Source organism: Lepus europaeus, chromosome 2 (assembly GCF_033115175.1).
Source record: "Lepus europaeus isolate LE1 chromosome 2, mLepTim1.pri, whole genome shotgun sequence".
NCBI lineage: Eukaryota > Metazoa > Chordata > Mammalia > Lagomorpha > Leporidae > Lepus > Lepus europaeus.
Window position 1 is genome coordinate 83,948,514 of NC_084828.1, and position 16,751 is coordinate 83,965,264.

The 16,751-nt window shown below is 61.5% G+C and overlaps 1 protein-coding gene across 5 annotated transcripts in view; it reads right to left on the reverse strand.

Annotated features, from left to right (window-relative positions):
- Positions 1-7,455: 7,455 nt before the first annotated feature.
- The window catches only part of BDH1 (3-hydroxybutyrate dehydrogenase 1), a 40,293-nt gene continuing 30,997 nt past the window's right edge, over positions 7,456-16,751 (reverse strand). For all 5 annotated transcript variants that reach the window (XM_062209860.1, XM_062209832.1, XM_062209839.1 and 2 more), the window contains 3 exons: positions 15,945-16,086; positions 10,926-11,078; positions 7,456-9,898 (listed from right to left, as the gene is read on the reverse strand). In XM_062209860.1, coding sequence (XP_062065844.1) covers positions 9,429-9,898; positions 10,926-11,078; positions 15,945-16,086 — 765 coding nt within the window. In that variant the 3' untranslated portion in view covers positions 7,456-9,428. The remainder of the gene's footprint in view (positions 9,899-10,925; positions 11,079-15,944; positions 16,087-16,751) is intronic.

Sequence of the window (16,751 nt, forward strand, 5' to 3'; positions counted from 1 at the left end):
CTTCCTTCCATTGCTTCACTCCCTAAATGGCCGCCACGGCTGGCGCTGCGCCAACCTGAAGCCAGGAGCCAGGTGCCTCCTCCGGGTCTCCCATGTGGGTGCAGGGCCTAAGCACCTGGGCCATCCTGCACTGCCTTCCCGGGCCACAGCAGAGAGCTGCACTGGAAGAGGAGCAACCGGAACTAGAACCAGGCGCCCATATGGGATGCTGGTGCCACAGGCAGAGGATTAACCAAGTGAGCCACGGCGCCAGCCCCTTATTTGTTTTTGTAAGGATTTGTTTTATTTATTTGAAAGACAGAGTTACAGAGAGGTGTAGACACACACACACACAGATCCTCCACCCTCTGGTCACTCCCCAGATGGCTGCAACGGACGGAGCTGAGCTGAGCTGAAGCCAGGAAGCAGGAGCCAAGGGCTTCCTTTGGGCCTTTCACATAGGCACAGGGGCCCAAGGACTTGAGCCATCCTTCGCTGCTTTCCCAGGCACACTAGCAGGGAGCTAGATTGGAAATGAAGTAGCCAGGACTCGAACCGGCTCCCATATTGGATGCCGGCACTGCAGGCCAGGGCTTTAACCTGCTGCGCCACAGCACCGGCCCCTGCACTTTCCCTTCAAAGGCCCTGTCCTCCAAGCTTCTGGACTTTTTTCGTGGATGCAAAATGCCCTGTCGAGGTCTACCTCCCAGTTGCACCTGTCAGAATGCTCCCACCTGCCGAGGCTATGCTGAAACACGGCCTCAATAGGAAGCATCGGCCCAGCAGGAACTTCCTGCTCCCTCCCAGAGGCTGCTACTGACTCTACTTGTGCACCTGTTACAGCACAGGTTGTCCTGAGTTACAGCTCCAGAGGCCAGTGCACCCCATCTGCTCCTGCCCCCCACACCCTCAGCCCCACGGGACTGGAAACTCCTGGAGATTAGGAATCAGATCTTATCACATAGATCCCTATAGCCTGGTTATTGACAGCTTTGCACCCCCACATCACCCTGAATGCAGCCAGACAAAAGCAAAAAGGAAGCCAAGGCCCAGGGAAGACACAACTGAGCAGTAGCGGGGAGAGTCCGAGCACAGGCAGCCGAGGCCGGGGGAGTCACTCCAGAAGATGCGGGCTGATCCCCCCAGACAGCTTTGAGCTTTTCTGCCCCAGAAAGCAACCCCCCCTCCCTCTTTGGCTGGGCTGGATTCATCTGGGCTCTTAGGCTTAAGCCCTTCCGGCCGGCAGCTCCTTAATACACTCAGTGGCCACTGCAGGGACGGGAAGCCCAGAGGTGAAGCAGGGCAGCCGGTGCACCCTAAGGGTCACAAAGAAAGGGAGGCTCAGAGAGACCAGAGGACCTGACCGCCCCGTGCAGCCAGGAAGTTGCACAGCAGGATCAAGGTCAGGTCTGGCTGGCTCCAAGGTGTGCGATCTTTCAAAGGAAATTCCCATCAAGCCTGGTTTCTTTCCCATCCCGGTGGCTGCAAGGTCTCTGAGGCCCCATCCATCCCTAATGGGGCAGCTCCAGTGGGCGTCCTTTCCTAGGGCACACACGGGGCACCTCCCACCCCGGTGTACCCTGTCTGTCTCTGTGCTGAAACCAAGAGCCTCCCTGCCTCTTTTAGAATATTCCACTGGATTCTTTTGTTGTTTATGTAATAAGCTCCCTCGTCTGCCCTCGAGGTGGCGTCCACTCCTGCAAGTCTGAGCTCAGCCTGAGGGTCTGGTCTGGCTCTGCCTTCAGTGAGCCCCGCCCCACGTGTCGCACAGTCCCGGCCTGTCATGCTTCACGCAGCCCCGGCAGTGTTTGCTTGGCCGCCTCGCATCGTTGGCATCTAGGCATCCAGGGGCACTTACTTTTTACTTTGCCTTTGAGAGCTCATGGGACAGACCCCTGCCCACTCATTCCTCTGAGATACAGAGGTCAAGGCGATGCATGGGAGAGGACAGAGTGGCTGTGTGTAGACCAGAAGTGGCCGCGGTTTTATTCCTAGCTTGTACTATAAAGTATTTCCCTGTTCCCCTGACAGCAATCATTACCCTGTGTTACCCTGGGTGAGCTCTGGGAGGGAGGAAAGCTGCCTGCCATTGGCCCCCATGTGCCCAGCACAGGGCCTGGCACAAATCAAAGGCTCAGGGGCCGACGCCGTGGCATAGTGGGTAAAGCCGCCACCTGTAGTGCCAGCATCCCATGTGGGCGTGGTTCCAGTCCCGGCTGTTCTACTTCCAATCCAGCTCTCTGCTACAGCCTGGGAAAGCAGTAGAAGATGGCCCAAGTCCTTGGGCCTCTGCACCCATGTGGGAGACCAGGAAGAAGCTCTTGGCTCCTGGCTTCAGATAGGCACAGCTCCAGCTGTTGCAGCCAATTGGAGAGTGAACCATCGGATGGAAGACCTCTCTCTCTCTCTCTCCCCCCCCCTCCCTCTCCCTCTCTCTCTCCCTCTTCCTCTCTTCTCTCTGTGTAACTCTGACTTTCAAATAAAGAAAATAAATCTTAAAAAAAAAAAACAGAGGCTCAAACAGTTGGGGCAAAGTGGGAGGGAACAGACGCTGTCAGCACAGGGCTGCACTTCTGGACGTGAGAAAACAAATGCATTCAGACCACGATCAGCAACTGCTTCTCCTCTGGCATCCAAGCCCCTGAGGCCGCCCTGGGCCCGCTGCCAGCTCCTTCACCGGAACAATAGCCTGCCGAGCCCGCCAGCGGCCCCGCGAAGTGCACGGCGTGCCGTAATGTCGCAGGACTTTTGCTGTCCCCGGAGCCTGCTGCTCATCTCCTGTTTCCTTGAAGGTGCCCTTGAGCCTCTGTAGAGCCCCATTGCCCTTTGCTTCTTTTCCTTTCTTTTTCTTTTTTTTTTTAATTTTAAATTTTATCCTTTTCCTTTTCTTTTATTTTTGCACTTATTTGTTGATGTTATTTGAACGGCAGAGAGAGACAGTCCAATGGAATCTTCCACCTGCTGATTCATTGCCCAAAAGTCTGCAACAATCAGGGCTGGGCCGAGCCAAAGCCGGGCGCCTGCAACTCCACCCGGGGCTCCCACGTGGGAGGCAGGGACTCAGGCCCTCGGGCCATCACCTGCTGTCTCCCAGGGCATGCATGAGCAGGAAGCTGGAATCCAAAGCAGGACCAGAACTGAAACCCAGGCCTCGCAAATGGTGTCCTGACCACTGCCCCAGATGGCTGCCCCTTGTGGCAGCTCCCACACCGTCAGACCCTGCGAGCCACGGTGTCCAGAACACAACACGAGTAGGAGGGAGAGGTCCTGGCAGCGGAAGCAGCCCAGCCACAAGACAGACCCAGCGGAGCGCCCGCCCTGGTCCCTGCAGCGTGGTGGCCCATCCGGGAGGGTGCCGCCCCCTGTCTTGCCTGCCTCTGTCCTCTGACAGAGCTGAGCAGCACTCAGGAGGCCCCGAGACTGGGGTGGCTCAGCCGAAGCCCGGACAGCAGCCAGCCTGCTGCCATTTCTGAAGGAGGCGCATGTGGTCCCTCGGGCCGCTGTCATTCAGCTCATCTGTGATCTGATAAGAGGAGCAGCCACACGCTTGATAATCAATGGATCCAGGCTCACCGAGACAGCAGCGAGACAGCAGCAGCAGGTGTCTCTGGGACCCAGCAACCCCCAAGGCTGGGCCCTGTCCATCCTCTCTCTTCCCCCCACACCTGACACCTCTCCCCGGGGCCTGGGCAGGGCGGCCCTCTGCTGCATCTCCCCTCCACCCTGGGGCCCGACAGTGTCCATGCCCATGTGGCAATCGCCTGCCTTGAGGCGGAGAAGGCGGGGCCTCCCTTCCATGCTGCTTTCTGCTTGACTCATATCCCTGAGGGCAGTCGGCTCCAGTGCTCCCCACCCGTGCTCCTCCACCAGGCTACGCGGCTGGCCTCTGATTGATGGGGACACGGTGGCTCCTGGGAGGATGGAAGCCGTGCACTTGCTTCTGTCTTGGCTCTCCCTCTGTCTGGCTCAGTTTCCTTATCTGTGGAAGCGGAAGGATGGTGCTGCCTCCCTCATGAGCTGCCAGGGAAGCCCGGATGAGGGTTGGCTGTGACGGACACGTGCGTGTGAGGAGCTGTCAGTGTGTCCCCAAAGGGTAGCACTGCTTGTCTGGAGTGCTGGGCAGCTCCAGGGAGCTCTGGCGGCCACGCCGGCTGGTGTGTGCCATCACGGACGAGGGGCGGGGCAGCCCAGCTGAAATCCTCCGTTCAGTGAGCTAGGAGGACAGCAACCTTGCCCAGTGAGGGACCTGGGCTCCGGAACCTGACTTGGCTATTCCCCAACATTCAGAGGACTACTGGAGAGGCATGGAGTTGTCCTGTGCTGGGTCACAGCCGGGTGCCAAAAGCACAAAGCTAGAGATGGTAGTGTTTATGGGTCTTGTTTTTCTGATTTGAGAGACGGAGATATGGAGAGATGAGAGAGAGAGACAGAGAGAGAGAGAGAGAGAGAGAGAGAGAGAGAGATCCTTTCCACTGGTTCACTCCCCCAGCGCCCACAATGCCTGGGACTGGGCAGGGCCCAAGAGGGGACCAGGGAACTCAATCTGGGTCCCCATGAGGGTGACAGGGGCCCACCTTCTTGAACCATCACCTGCTGCCTCCAAGGGTGCACATTACCGGGAAAAAAGCTGGGATGGGGAGCCGGATCCAGGGCTTGAAGCCAGGCACTCCGGTATGGGACAAGCCTGTCTGCTACCAAGCTGACCTCAGCCTGCTGGGGAGGAGCCTGGCAGCCAGGGCCTGGGCCTCGCCAGGGCCAATGCGTTCACTGCTCCACCAAGAAAACGCTCTCGTGGGAGCAGTGAACCGCATGGCCCTGGCGAGGCCCAGGCCCTGGCTGCCAGGCTCCTCCCCCAGCAGGCTGAGGTCAGGCTTGGTGCCAGCCGAGTCCTCTTTCCGCCTCAGTGGTGAATGTCCTCACAGCATCTCTCAGCCCCATCCCCGGCCCAGCAGGTGCTCACCCTAGCCCTCTGAAGCACCACCCACAAATCCTCCTCGGTGCCCGTGGAAGCAGAATAGGCTCTGTGTGGTCCCCACCACGGCCCCAGCTCTTGGTTCCCTGCCTCTGAGCAGTTACTGCTGCACTTCCCAGCTCAGTCCTCCTCCGGCCTCAAGCCCCAGGAGGGCGGGACAAGGTTTGGGCTTCAGGGTTGCCAGGGCCTGCCCCCGTGTCCTGGGCCAGCAGAGGCGGATTTGCTGCCACAGGGCTATCACGGGCTCCCCTGCACGGCAAGCCAGGCAGTGGGGCTCAGAGCCCACTGAGCAGGAAGGAGGAGCTGGTTCGCCTGGCAGTACTCTGTGGTCGCTGCTGTGCCCAGGCTGCGAGACGTCTCTCGCTGTTACATAACGGAGGTATTTTTTTCCCCTCCTTATTTTAGATCCGGGTGCCATCTGCCCTGCTTTTCGTGCATCCCTGGCTCTGGGTTGGAGGTTAGATGGGCTTGGCCCCTTGCCTCTGTCCCTCTCTTGGGGAGAGATTGGAAAAGCCTATTTCCTTAATTGTGAAATGATCTAACGGCCCCACCCTGCCTACCTGCCAGGTGAGAGCAGGCGTGTGCTGGCTGGGGACCGCTCAGCCCTGCACCCGAGCCCACCTGTAACCCGGAGCCTCTGCTCGCTCATGCGGCCACCTGCCCCAGCAGAGACTGGCACAGGTTTGCAAAGCCAGGAAGTGAACAGACCTCACACGTGGAGTTCTTCAGCAGGCTTCCTGCCATCAGTGGCTGGGGCGTGGCCCTGGCAGCTTGTGCTAGGCAGGGCTGGGTGGCCTGTCACCTGCTCGTGCAGCCTCTTGCTCCCAGGTGGAATGAGAAGCGCAGGCTTTGCCTGGTAGCAGGGCGCCCTCAGGAACATCTCGCGAAAGCCCTCAGCCAGTCTCCAGGCACCAAGGGAGGGGTCCGGGCTGGCTGGAGGCGCCAGAGCAGGGGCCCCGCAGACAAAGGGGCTGGGGGAGGCCTGGCCATTAACGGCGCCCAGCCTGAACCCTCTTCCCGCAGCTCCAGGCTTTTTAGCTCCCTCTCTCTCCACTTGCCTGAGGCTCAGGTCGCACCCAGTGGGGGACAGACTGGGACACTGGGACCTGCAGGGACTGCTAGATCCTCTCCCTGCCCCCCAGGTCCCGGGAGAATCAAACAAGATCGTGGATGTTCGGTTCCTGGCTGCACTGGGCAGCTCAGGCGGTTGTAACCAGTGCTGTAGACTAGGTGGCTTAAACAGCAGGAAAGCACTGGCACAGTTCTGGAGGCTGGAAGTCTGGGCTATGCAGATCTCTTTCTTTTTAAAAGATGTGTTCTTGTTTTTATTTTATTTGAAAGGCATAGTGATGGGGTAAGATGGGGGCTGGGGAGAGAGATCTTACATATACTCATTCACTTTCCAGCTGGCCACGATGAATGGGGCTGGGCCCGGCCAAAATTGGGAGCCTGGAACTCCATTCCAGTTTCCCATGTGGGTGCAGGGGCCCAAGCACTTGGGCCATCCTCCACTGCTTTCCCAGGCACATTAGCAGGGAGCTGGATCGGAAGCAGAGCAGCCGGGACTCGAACTGGTGCCCTGCTATGGGCTGCTGACGTTACAGGGGGCAACATAACCCGCTGTGCCACGACACCGGCCCCTCTGGCTCTCTTTAGAAGGCCACTAACCCTCCTCTGACCACGACTATCCTGTCTCAAAGTGTAGCCTCACTGAGGATTAGGGCTTCCGTTGGTGAATGTTGGAAGGGGCAGTTCAGTTCGCAGCGCTGGCCCGGGGCCTACATGCTGGCTGAGGCGGCCCCGCGGCCTGGGTGATGGACTACCCTTCAGAGGCCGGGGCTGGGAGGCAGCCGGATGGCCTCAGGAACCCTGCCACGGTAAGGGTGCTGGAGCCCCTCTCGTTCCCACCCAAGGTGGCCTGTGGGTGCCATCTGATCCCAGCAGGACGGGGCAGCTTCTGGAAGGCCGCCTCCCTACCCACCACAACAGCCCCCGCCAGCTAACAAGCACGAGGGTCTGGGTGGCTGGTGACCCACTGGCTTGGCTCCTCGGGCTGCTGGGAGCCTCGGCATGCTGGGAGGGTGCATCGTAACGTTCAGGAGACTCGTCCCGACCCGGCTCTGTCCCGGATCCACTGTCACTTCCCCTCTGTGGGCCTCAGTCGTGTATCTCTAGAATGGGGACAGCTACCTGTACTCTGCCCACCCCCTCCTTCGAAGACTTAACACTACATCTTGCACCCATGTAGGCTGGAGGCTGGCACACACTGAGTGGTGAAGGCCAAGTTTTGAGTGGCATTGAGATTGTCTGGAGGGGCGTGCCCTGGGCTTTTCAATGCCTGCGACACAAACTCCAAGTGGGGAGAGCCTGCAGGCTGAGCCTGGTGCCCGCTGACTGCCAAGACCCCCGCCCCCCGGCGCAGCTTCACTGGCGATCAGCTGGCTGCTGACGGGCGCCCAGAGCCTCCTCTACTCCCCCCTGGGGAAGCCCAGTGACGCCAAGTGTCACGTCCATTTCCTTTAATAAAGTTCACCATGAGAACAAATTCTCCCAAGACGTAGAAATGGGATTCTGAAAGGCTCCTGCTAGAGGCCAGTTCTGTGGCGGAGAAGCATCTTCCAGTTATGTCAACACCTCCCTGGGCCGCGCAGGCTTTCAGCCCTGCCTGTCTCCCTTCCCCCAGGCCCTCCTGGGCTCACCCTGCAGACAGGAAGTGGGACAGGGCATCCCTGTTGCAGGGCAGAGGGGACAAAGGCACCAAGGCAAAGCTGAATTTGTTCATTGTGAGACCCCCCTTCCCTTGGCACGCCCGAGCCTCAGGGCCTGTGCCAGCTGCCCGAAGTCTTCTGCCATCTCCTGGCACTGGGCTCCAGGCTCAAGCCAGGCAGCTGCTGGAATAGCAGGGATGCTGTCTGTAAGGGGGCCTCGCTTTTGCTCTCAGGCAGTTTCCTGGGGAGGTGGGGGGGGGGGGTTGCACCCTTTGAGAGACCCTGGGCTTGGGTGGAAGTTCTTGGGTCCCGCTACAGAGGGAGTGGCACGCCCCCTAGTGGCAGATTTAGTGCTTCCAAAGGGAGGTGGAGATGCTAGGTAAGTTTGCAATGCTGGCGCTCCGTGCCATGGCCTAGGCGGGCAGCTTCCTGGAGGGTGGTGGTGTCTGGCTTGGGTCTAAACATCCAGCTCCTTGGCCATTCAATCCTGGGAAGTGACAACACCGGCTCTGCCTGGACTCAATTAAAAATACAGCGGCGGACATTTGGTGCAGTGATGACCCAGCTTGGGACTCCTGCACCCGTATCAGAGTGCCTGGGTTTCAGTTCTGATTCCATGGACTATTCCAGCTTCCTGCTAATGCACAACTTGGGAGGCAGCAGGTTCAAGTACATGGGTCCCTGCCATCCACATGGGAGACCCTGACTGCATCCCAGGCTCCTGGCTTTGGCCTGGCCCATCCCTGGCTGTTGTGGGCATTTGGGGAATGAACCAGCAGAGGAAAGATCTCTCTCTCTTTCTCTCTCTCTACATTTTGTATACATAAAATGAAGTATAAATAAATAAAAACAAAGTAAGGCCAGAGCAGGAAGGTGAGCCTCGGTGAAGGCCACGCTGAAGCCCCACGCAGCAGGTGTGCGTGTCAGTGTGAGCGCCACGTGAGACAGGCAGAGAACGCAGGGACAGGGTGCCACAGGCCTGCCTTGGCGCCGCTGCTCCCGCCAAGGACGCCCCATCAACACCCGTCCCAGGACCCCCAGGCAGCGCCCAGCAGGCCCTCCTAGCCGGAGAGCACCTCACACACGTGTAGCCCAGGCCCTAACGCAGCTTGGAGACTTTCAAATGGGAGTCTCCAGAACAGCGCCACGCCCTCTCCACAGCGCCGTGGGTGGGCAGAGGAGCACACGCAGGCACTGGTGTACGGGGCCCAGGGGAGGGCGCAGTCAGAGGGTTCTCAGGTGAGTGGAGCCAAAGGCAGCCCTGGCATGCAAAGCACCAGCTGTTTCCACAGCCGCGGCAGGGCAGGCCCGTGACCTGGGCCACCGATGAACCACAAAAGGCTTATTTCGTGGATCTTCTCTGAGCTCTGACTTCTCCATGAACAAGAGAAAACCAGAGTTGTACCATGAGGCTGTCTTATGGGTCAAATGAGGTCCTTTTTTTTTTAATGGCTGCTTTGGCATCCCAGATGTGAAGGAATTTGGATGATATTCTATAGTAAATCTGCTTTTAATATAAAGAGGTTTCCCCCAAATCGGTAGAAAATCAACTCCAGATAGACAAATGCACCAAGGGTGGCGGGGGCCCTGCCTGCCTGCCAAGGGGCACCGGGTGTGTGAAGGCCTGAGCCACTCACTGTGTGAACAAGACAGGCGGGGCACGCCCTCTGCTGAATGCTAACCCGGGAACGGGCCTCCTGGGAGTTTGGGTATCGGTGGCCGTGGGAGCTCCTCTCGCCCTCCCTCCCTCCCCAACAGCGCTCAGCTCTTCAGTGTATGTAGATCCTGTCGGAGATGGCCCCAGGCAGGTGCGTCATGACCTGCATCCGCAGCCACCAGTAGTAGTCCATGGGGTGGTAGCGGGTGTGTGGCGTGGCGGCGGTCAGCGCGTGCGTGACGGCGTCGATGACGGGCGTGGTGTCCGTGGAGCCGCTGTTGCAGTAGGTCTCCATCTTGGCGATCTTCTCGTCGAAGTACTTCCTGCCGTAGTCCTGGCGCACGACCTCGGGCAGCTCGTCCCACATCTTCCGGGCGATGGCCTGGATGCGCTCGGGGCTGTACAGGCTGGTGGCGGCGATGAAGTTGCCCGGCTCCACCACGCTCACCTTCACGCCCAGCGGGTGCATCTCGTAGCGCAGGCAGTCGGAGAAGGCCTCCACCCCGAACTTGGTGATGCAGTACGGGGAGCGGGCCGGGTTGGCCATGCGGCCCAGCATGCTGCTGATGTTGACCACGCGGCCTGCAGAGAGGGAGGGCGAGCCCTGCTCAGGGGGCCAGGGCTGGCATGCTTCCGAGGCCCCGCGGGAACCACGGCTGAGCCACCCAGGCTGCGGGGCTTTCTCCTTTGGTGCTGCAGAGCAGCTGGGCCCCACACAGACGCCTCAGCCTCCCGGATCTGCCCAGGGGCCCAGGAGGAGGTAAAGGAACGAGATGCAGGGCTGCCAGCAGAGGGCAGCACGCCCGCAATTTAGAAGCCAGACAGGACAGCCTGGCAGACGGAGACGCAGGCTGGGGCAGGTGCGGGGTTCCCGAGCTTTAGGGCTGGGAAAGGAGAGCAGCCTCAGGCACCGGGGAGGGTGGCCCCAACCCTGGGGCCGCTGGGGTCAGAGGTGAATCCTGCTCAGCCTGGCTGCATGAGGTCAGGTGGGCCTGGGGCCAGCCCGTCCCTGTGTGCACCCAGGAGAAGCGCTTTCCAGAAATCCCTGGCTTCCGAGTCCCGGCGGGGTTGGGGTTTCTTTCCCAAAGCCCCTAGCTGCCCTCTGCACCCTTGCCCACCGGCCTGGCCCTCTTCCCACAGTTGTCGGTTGTTCCAGGGAGGAACATGGAGGCAGTGGCTGGGTGGGGGCTTTGCTTAAACTTGGCTGACCCGGTGGCCTGGGAATTTTGTCTGTTTCCCAAACTTCTAATCCTGACCAGGGGACTATATTTTCTTAATACCACAATGTCTCTAACTGCAGCATGATAACCTACACAATGGGTGTGCCAATGTGCACGTAAGCGTGGCCTAGGGATGGGGACGCTTTCTCTAGGGGAGGCCCCAGAGCGGGACAGCGGCCATCATCTCTCAGCCCTTGGTGCGCACACTGCTGACCTCTTACCTCATCTTCCTGCAGGCCACTCGCCCCCTCCCCTCCCCGGCCTGGGGTCTCTGCCACCCCCAGCCCAGGGCCAGCGGAGCCCGTGGGTTTGGACGCCGGCTCTGAGGGGACACGTGTTTCATTGTGGGCAGGTGCGGGGGGCAGGCAGGGGCTCCCTCTCCGGCTCACCTTTGGCCCTGCGGACAAGCGGGAGGAAGGACTTTGTCACTCGCACCGTGCCCCAGAGGTTCACTTCAGCCACCTCCTTGTAGGTCTCCATGCTGGTGAACTCCACCTCCCCAAACGTCGAGATGCCCGCATTGTTCACCAGGCCCCACACGCCTGCCCGGGAGAGACAGGGCCCGGGTCACCAGATGCCACCCAGCCCCATCCTGCTGTTGTGCCCCTCCCCCAGGACCTCCCGAGGACCGCCCAGCCCCTCCTCTGGGACCTCCCAGCCTCATGCCCAAGAAACTTTCTGGAGTGGGCCCAGCGCGACAGGAGATGGAGGGCAGAGAGTGCAGGCTGTCAGCCTCCCCGGAGTCAGGTGCACACTGGCCCTCGAGTCCTGTCTGCCTGGACTGATTGTCTGGGCCCCTCAGGACCCAGGACCCAGGGCTGCCCCAGCTTTGCGGCCCACCTCACTCACTCCCGCTCTGCTCCACCCCATGTCACCCCACATCTCGCACTGACTGGCTCACCCCTACCTCTGAGCTTTCATTACAGAAGCCAGGGGAACCTCGGGGGGCTTCCAGGCCAAGCCCCCTCTGATGAGCAGAGCGGGGACCACGTTTCAAGGCGACACAGCAGGTTAGGGGCTCACAGGCTCCACCCTCAGGCCCTCCCAGCCACGACTCCACTCCCTCCTCTTCCTCGTCAGAGCCCCGTGACACGGGGAGCTTCTCACCAGCACCCTGCGTGCCCACCTCTGGTCTCTGCAGGCTTGGGGCTGAGGGCCGAGGGCAGGACCAGAGCAGTGCAGGGGGGTGGACTGCTTCCTGCTGGCCCAGCCAGGGCCTAGCTGCCTTTGGAGTCAGAATGCTGGTGCTGGAAGGTTCTGTGGCGCTTCGTCTATTAATTACTCTTACTGCCGGGGACAGTTAGGCCTTGAGGGGAAAGCGCAGGCTCCCTCCCCCAGTAAGTCAGAGCCCTCCTGGGGATGGCCGGGCAGTGCGGCCAGGAGGGGGCAGCCATGCTCCCCCAGGCCCTTGCTGAGGTCAGTCTTCTGGGGTGCATGGGCTAGAGGGGTGTGGCCTCAGGACACAGCTGAGCCCCACCTCTGGAGGAAATACACAGGCGCAGCCCCAAAGCAGGGCCCCCTACCCGCAGCCCCCCACCCCGGCCCCAGGGCGCCCCTGATGTGAGAACATAGCCCTGCTCACTTTCCGAGTTAATCATGGGAAGGAGTTTTGTGCGAATGACTGATGGAGCAATTGCTCTCTAGCTGCTCTCCTTCTGTGCTGCCCAAATTAAAGCTTCCTCAGCGACATCTGCTGCCCCCGCTACTTACGGAGGAATAAGGACCTTCATCAGGTTAACAAAGTGTCCGCGAAGGGCTCCCTGGCGCTCCCCACCTTGCTGTGCAGGGGCCACCCTCTCTCGGCCTCACCAGGGACCTCGCCGTGGACATTCACGACGTGATGGGCCACCCACGACAACACCCGCCCTCTCCCAACAGGTCCTGCGTTCTCTGCGTCTCCGCGGAAGCCGCCCTGCACTCTGCCTGGCCAGCACTCCACCCGCCACCAGCCTTGCCCCTGGCTCCTTCTCTCCAAGGCTGTACACATCAGGCGCTTAATCAGTGCATAGTATGTGGCAGGCTGTCTCTAAATACCGCGTCTCCCTATCTTACAGACCCTCCTCCAGCTGTCTGCCCTGCTCCCTCCACAGCAGGTGCACACCCTCTCCACTCGCCATCTCCCCCCCGCACACACACACCATCCTGGGCTCCCAGCCCTGCTGCTGGCCTCCACCCTGCACCCCGGGGTCTCTGGGCCGCTGCCTGCCGAGGACCCTGCCCCCCAGCCTTCACCGTCCTCAGCCCCCCTCGGCATGAACACTACAAACGGGCCACGACACTGTCTCCTCCGTGAAGCCGTCCTCCACCTGCCAGGGGACAGGTGCACCCAGGGTCCTGCCCTGGGCCTGCTTCTTCCGTGCTGTGAAGCGGCCGCACGTGCTTTATGTTTATGGACTGTCCTAGCTCCTGTGTGTTTGGCTCACATGAGACAGCATCGCATGATCTAAAATGCACACAATCCTTTTTTCCACCTGAAAACAGGACAATGGCATCGGACACGACCACTCAGCAAAGTGTTGCCTTGACCTGGGACTGGACAGCAGCGACAGCTCATGGACCCAGCAGCTCTTTGTCCCCACTAAATTCACCGCAGCATTGCCGTGGGCCTCGGTGACGGGGGTCTCCCTGAGTGGCCTTGGTGTCACCTCCGTTCCCGTAGGCAGTCAGGGCGCTCTTCCAACCCGTCTTCTCCTCCTGACCCTCACCTCCACCTGACCCCCATCCAGCCTCCCATCCAGCCCCCGGGCTGCCCACGTCTGCTGCTCTGTCACTGGCTGCCCTGAACCCCTCCAGCTCCCTCACTGCTCCTCCACCCGAGCAGGCATGGGGAGAGTTAACGATGCTGATAGACCAAGATGACAGCCGCCCTGCCCTGGGCTACGTCCACCTCAACTCCCAGCCAACTAGAAAGTGTCTGCTAAGTGGCCCTGGGGCCCCTGCAGGTGGGATGGCTGGGACTTGGGCTGTGTCTATGTGGCCGCATGCTTAGTCTGTGCTGCTACGGGGGCCCTGGGCTGGGTCCTGAGAGTCCCTTCTTCCCTCCTGTCTCCACGTGCATTAGCTTGGGTCCTCATCACCTTGCTCACCTGGCCTGCAGACCCGGGCTCTCCCCCCACCCAGGAGTCCTCAGCCAGCCCCCCCCCCAGTACTCTTGAGCATGCACCTCGCTCACTCTGCCCTCTCCAAGTCTGACCCTCCTGATGTGGAGCCCCTCCCGTCTCTCCTGTAACGCCCCCTCCCACACACCCGACCCCGCAGCCTGAGGGCAGCCTGTGTCAGAATTGCACCCAGGCTCCTGCAGTGCTGTGATCTAGGAGAGCACTGGAGGGCTGGCAGAGCACTGTGCCCACTTCGCGGACGGGCAAGCTGAGGCCCACACAGGTGCAGGCCCAGGTCCAAGCTCACACTTCTATTAAGAGGCAAAGCCCAGAGTAACCCCAGCCTTCGCAAAAGCAGATGGAGGGTGCCTGTGACCCAGGGTCTTCCCCATCCACCATATAATGCCCACAACGCCACCCTGCTCCTCAGGAGTCATGTCCCAGAGCCGCGGGCTTCCACTTGGCCGGCATCCAACCGCAGACTCCGCCTCCCCGGGCCACGCCCCTTTAGGCACCCAACGTTGGCTGGCCGACTGGTAAACACCGGGGTGCCAGGGTCAGGCCTTGCCCGCAGCTGCCTGCAGCACCCCCACGCAGCTCTCGCCGGGGCGGGGTGAGGAGGGCGGTCACAGGCTCCGGATGTCCAAGCCCTTGGAGCCCTGCTGTGGGAAGGCGGCTGTGGCACAGGCCCAGCTGCTCTCATCACACAAGCCCTTCATCCCACCCCCTGGGCTGGATCCGCAGGCTGGGGAAGCAACGGTTCCCCCCAGCCAAGGCGCAGGGCAGCCGACCGGCTCCCAGGAGGCGCCCCGCGGCCAGGAGCGAGGAGCGGGCAGCGCCCCCTGCCGCCAGGATCCGGTCCGCACGCGCCGTGCGGAGGACTCCGCGAGGGCGCCACCTGGCGTTCACAGCCAGCACCTCCCGAGACGGTGGGCATGGGCGAGGCGTCCCCGGGGAAAACCACAGCTCCGAGGCTGGGATGAGGGCCGGGGGCGGGGAGGGAGGGCACGCAGCCGCGTGTCTGACGGGTTTCTTTTCTTTCTCAGACCTAAAAAAGTCTCCAGATCTTTCCCACAGCCTGCAGTGTCGGCTACGCCAGGTGGGGGTGAGCTGCTGCAAGCCCTCCCTGGAAGGCGCCCGGGGGCCCTCCGTGTGGCTCCATCTGTGGCCGGGCCGGGAGCAGGCCCTGCGCAGCGCCGGCGAGGACGGGCCCCTCCCAGGGCCGTGCAGCGGCCACAGTGAGGAGGCGGCTCCCCCACCGCTGCCCGCGGATCACCCCGTGGGGCCCCGCCCGCCCTTCCCGGGTGGGATCGCCTGTTAATTAGGAAGCAGATGTCCCGCGGGGCGGCCCAGGCCGAGCAGGGGCTGGGTCCGCGACAGGGGCGTTTCAGCCTCGCTCAGCACGGACGCCTGCCCTGTTCCCTGCCCACCCCACCCCCAGCGGCTCAGGAGAGCTGGCCCCTGCAGATGTACAACAGAGTCTCTGCCCCAAAGCCCCCACGGCTGAACCGGGGGGACCCTTGAATCCTTAGTGACAACAACCTCCTGTAGCATCTACTCCGTGGCGCTGGCCCCTAAACCCCCTGTTCGTTTTAGCTTCTGGACCAATGGCCCCAGCTTCGCCCATGGAGTCCCTCCCCCACTCCCAGCCTCGCCTCCCACCGTGGGCACCTGGTCTCCACCCGGGGACCCCATGGGCACTGGGGCACGCAGGGTGGAGACCTGCCGCCCCAATCCGAGCTATCAAGTCCCGCTATCATGGGCTCCTCCCCCTGTCCCTGACCCCTCCTCTTTCCCAATGCCCACCTTAGGCTACAACTCTTGGACTCCCGCTCCCGCTTCGAACCGCGCCATACATGGCCTCTGCAGTCCCCAGAGTGAGCTCATGTCCAGCCAGGCCATTCCACTCAAGGCAGCCCCTCCAGCGGCTCCCTCACTCGGCACCCAAGGCCTGGCCCGCCTCCCTCCCCCCTCTCCACTAACCCTGAATGAGACCAAACCTGTCCCGGCCAACAGGGCTGCTCCACGGCTGTCCACGCTCCACTGCGCCGGGAACGACCGTGCCCGGTCTCTGCCACACTGACCGGCTTCCCACCCACCCCCAAGGCTGCACCAAACCCTGTCTGTCGTGCCGCCCTGCCTCTCAGCACACTGCTCCTTGATGGAGAACCCGCCCCCCACCCCCACCCCACCCCCCCACAACTCAACCCCGGGGTCCACAGGAGCCTGTGGGCAGGATGCCAGCCAACGGAGGTGGCCTCCGGGAAGGGCCCCTCCACACAGCCCCGCGCCCGCCCTGCGGCCCCTGACCTTTCTCAGGGTCCTTCAGGCCGGCGCGCACGACCTCCACCGCTTTCTCCACCTCCTCACTGCTGCAGACATTGAGCTGGACGGTCCGCAGGCGGTCGCTGTTCAAGCTGTCCAGCTCCTTGGCCCCAGCATCCCCCTTGTCCTGGGGAGGAAAAGAGTCTGTGTCATCATGCCGAGGGAGACGAGGGAAGGAGGGGTGCCGCCGAGCAGCCCCCAGGCCCTGCAAAGCCTCAGGCTGTGGGTGCCCTGCAGGTGGCGTCCTCTGGGGCCCAGCCGGCGGCCCCTGGGCAGCGGGGACACATCCAGCACCGAGCACAGTGCCACGGCCACACCAGGAGTAGGGCAGAGACCTCGTGCCCCAGGCCTCAATGACAGGAACATGCGGTTCTCAGACAACAGGGAGGGGATGCTGGGGCCTAGAGCAGGTGCCCTTTGCTGACCCTGTGGGTACAGAAGCCCCAGCTGGCCAGACGCTTCAAGTTTTAAGCTGGTGTTGGCAACTTTTCACATTAAAAACAAAAACAGAAATGAAAAAAACCAAAACCAGTGTGTGGGCCAAAGTGCGTCCACGGGCCACATATGACCAGCAGGCTGCCAGCTGGCCACCTCTGTTCTCAGCCCAGGGCTTGGCGAGAGGCCAGAGCCAGCCTCTAAGTTCCAGTGCAGACCTTAGCCCGGCTCTGTGCACCCACGTGTGTCCCTTTCACAGGTGCTGGGTCCCCCCCCCCCCCCCCCCGGCTGTAAAGTAAGTACCCCACCCCCCGGGGCCAGCCCTTGCAGATTCCTGGAATAAGGAAGTAAGCTTTT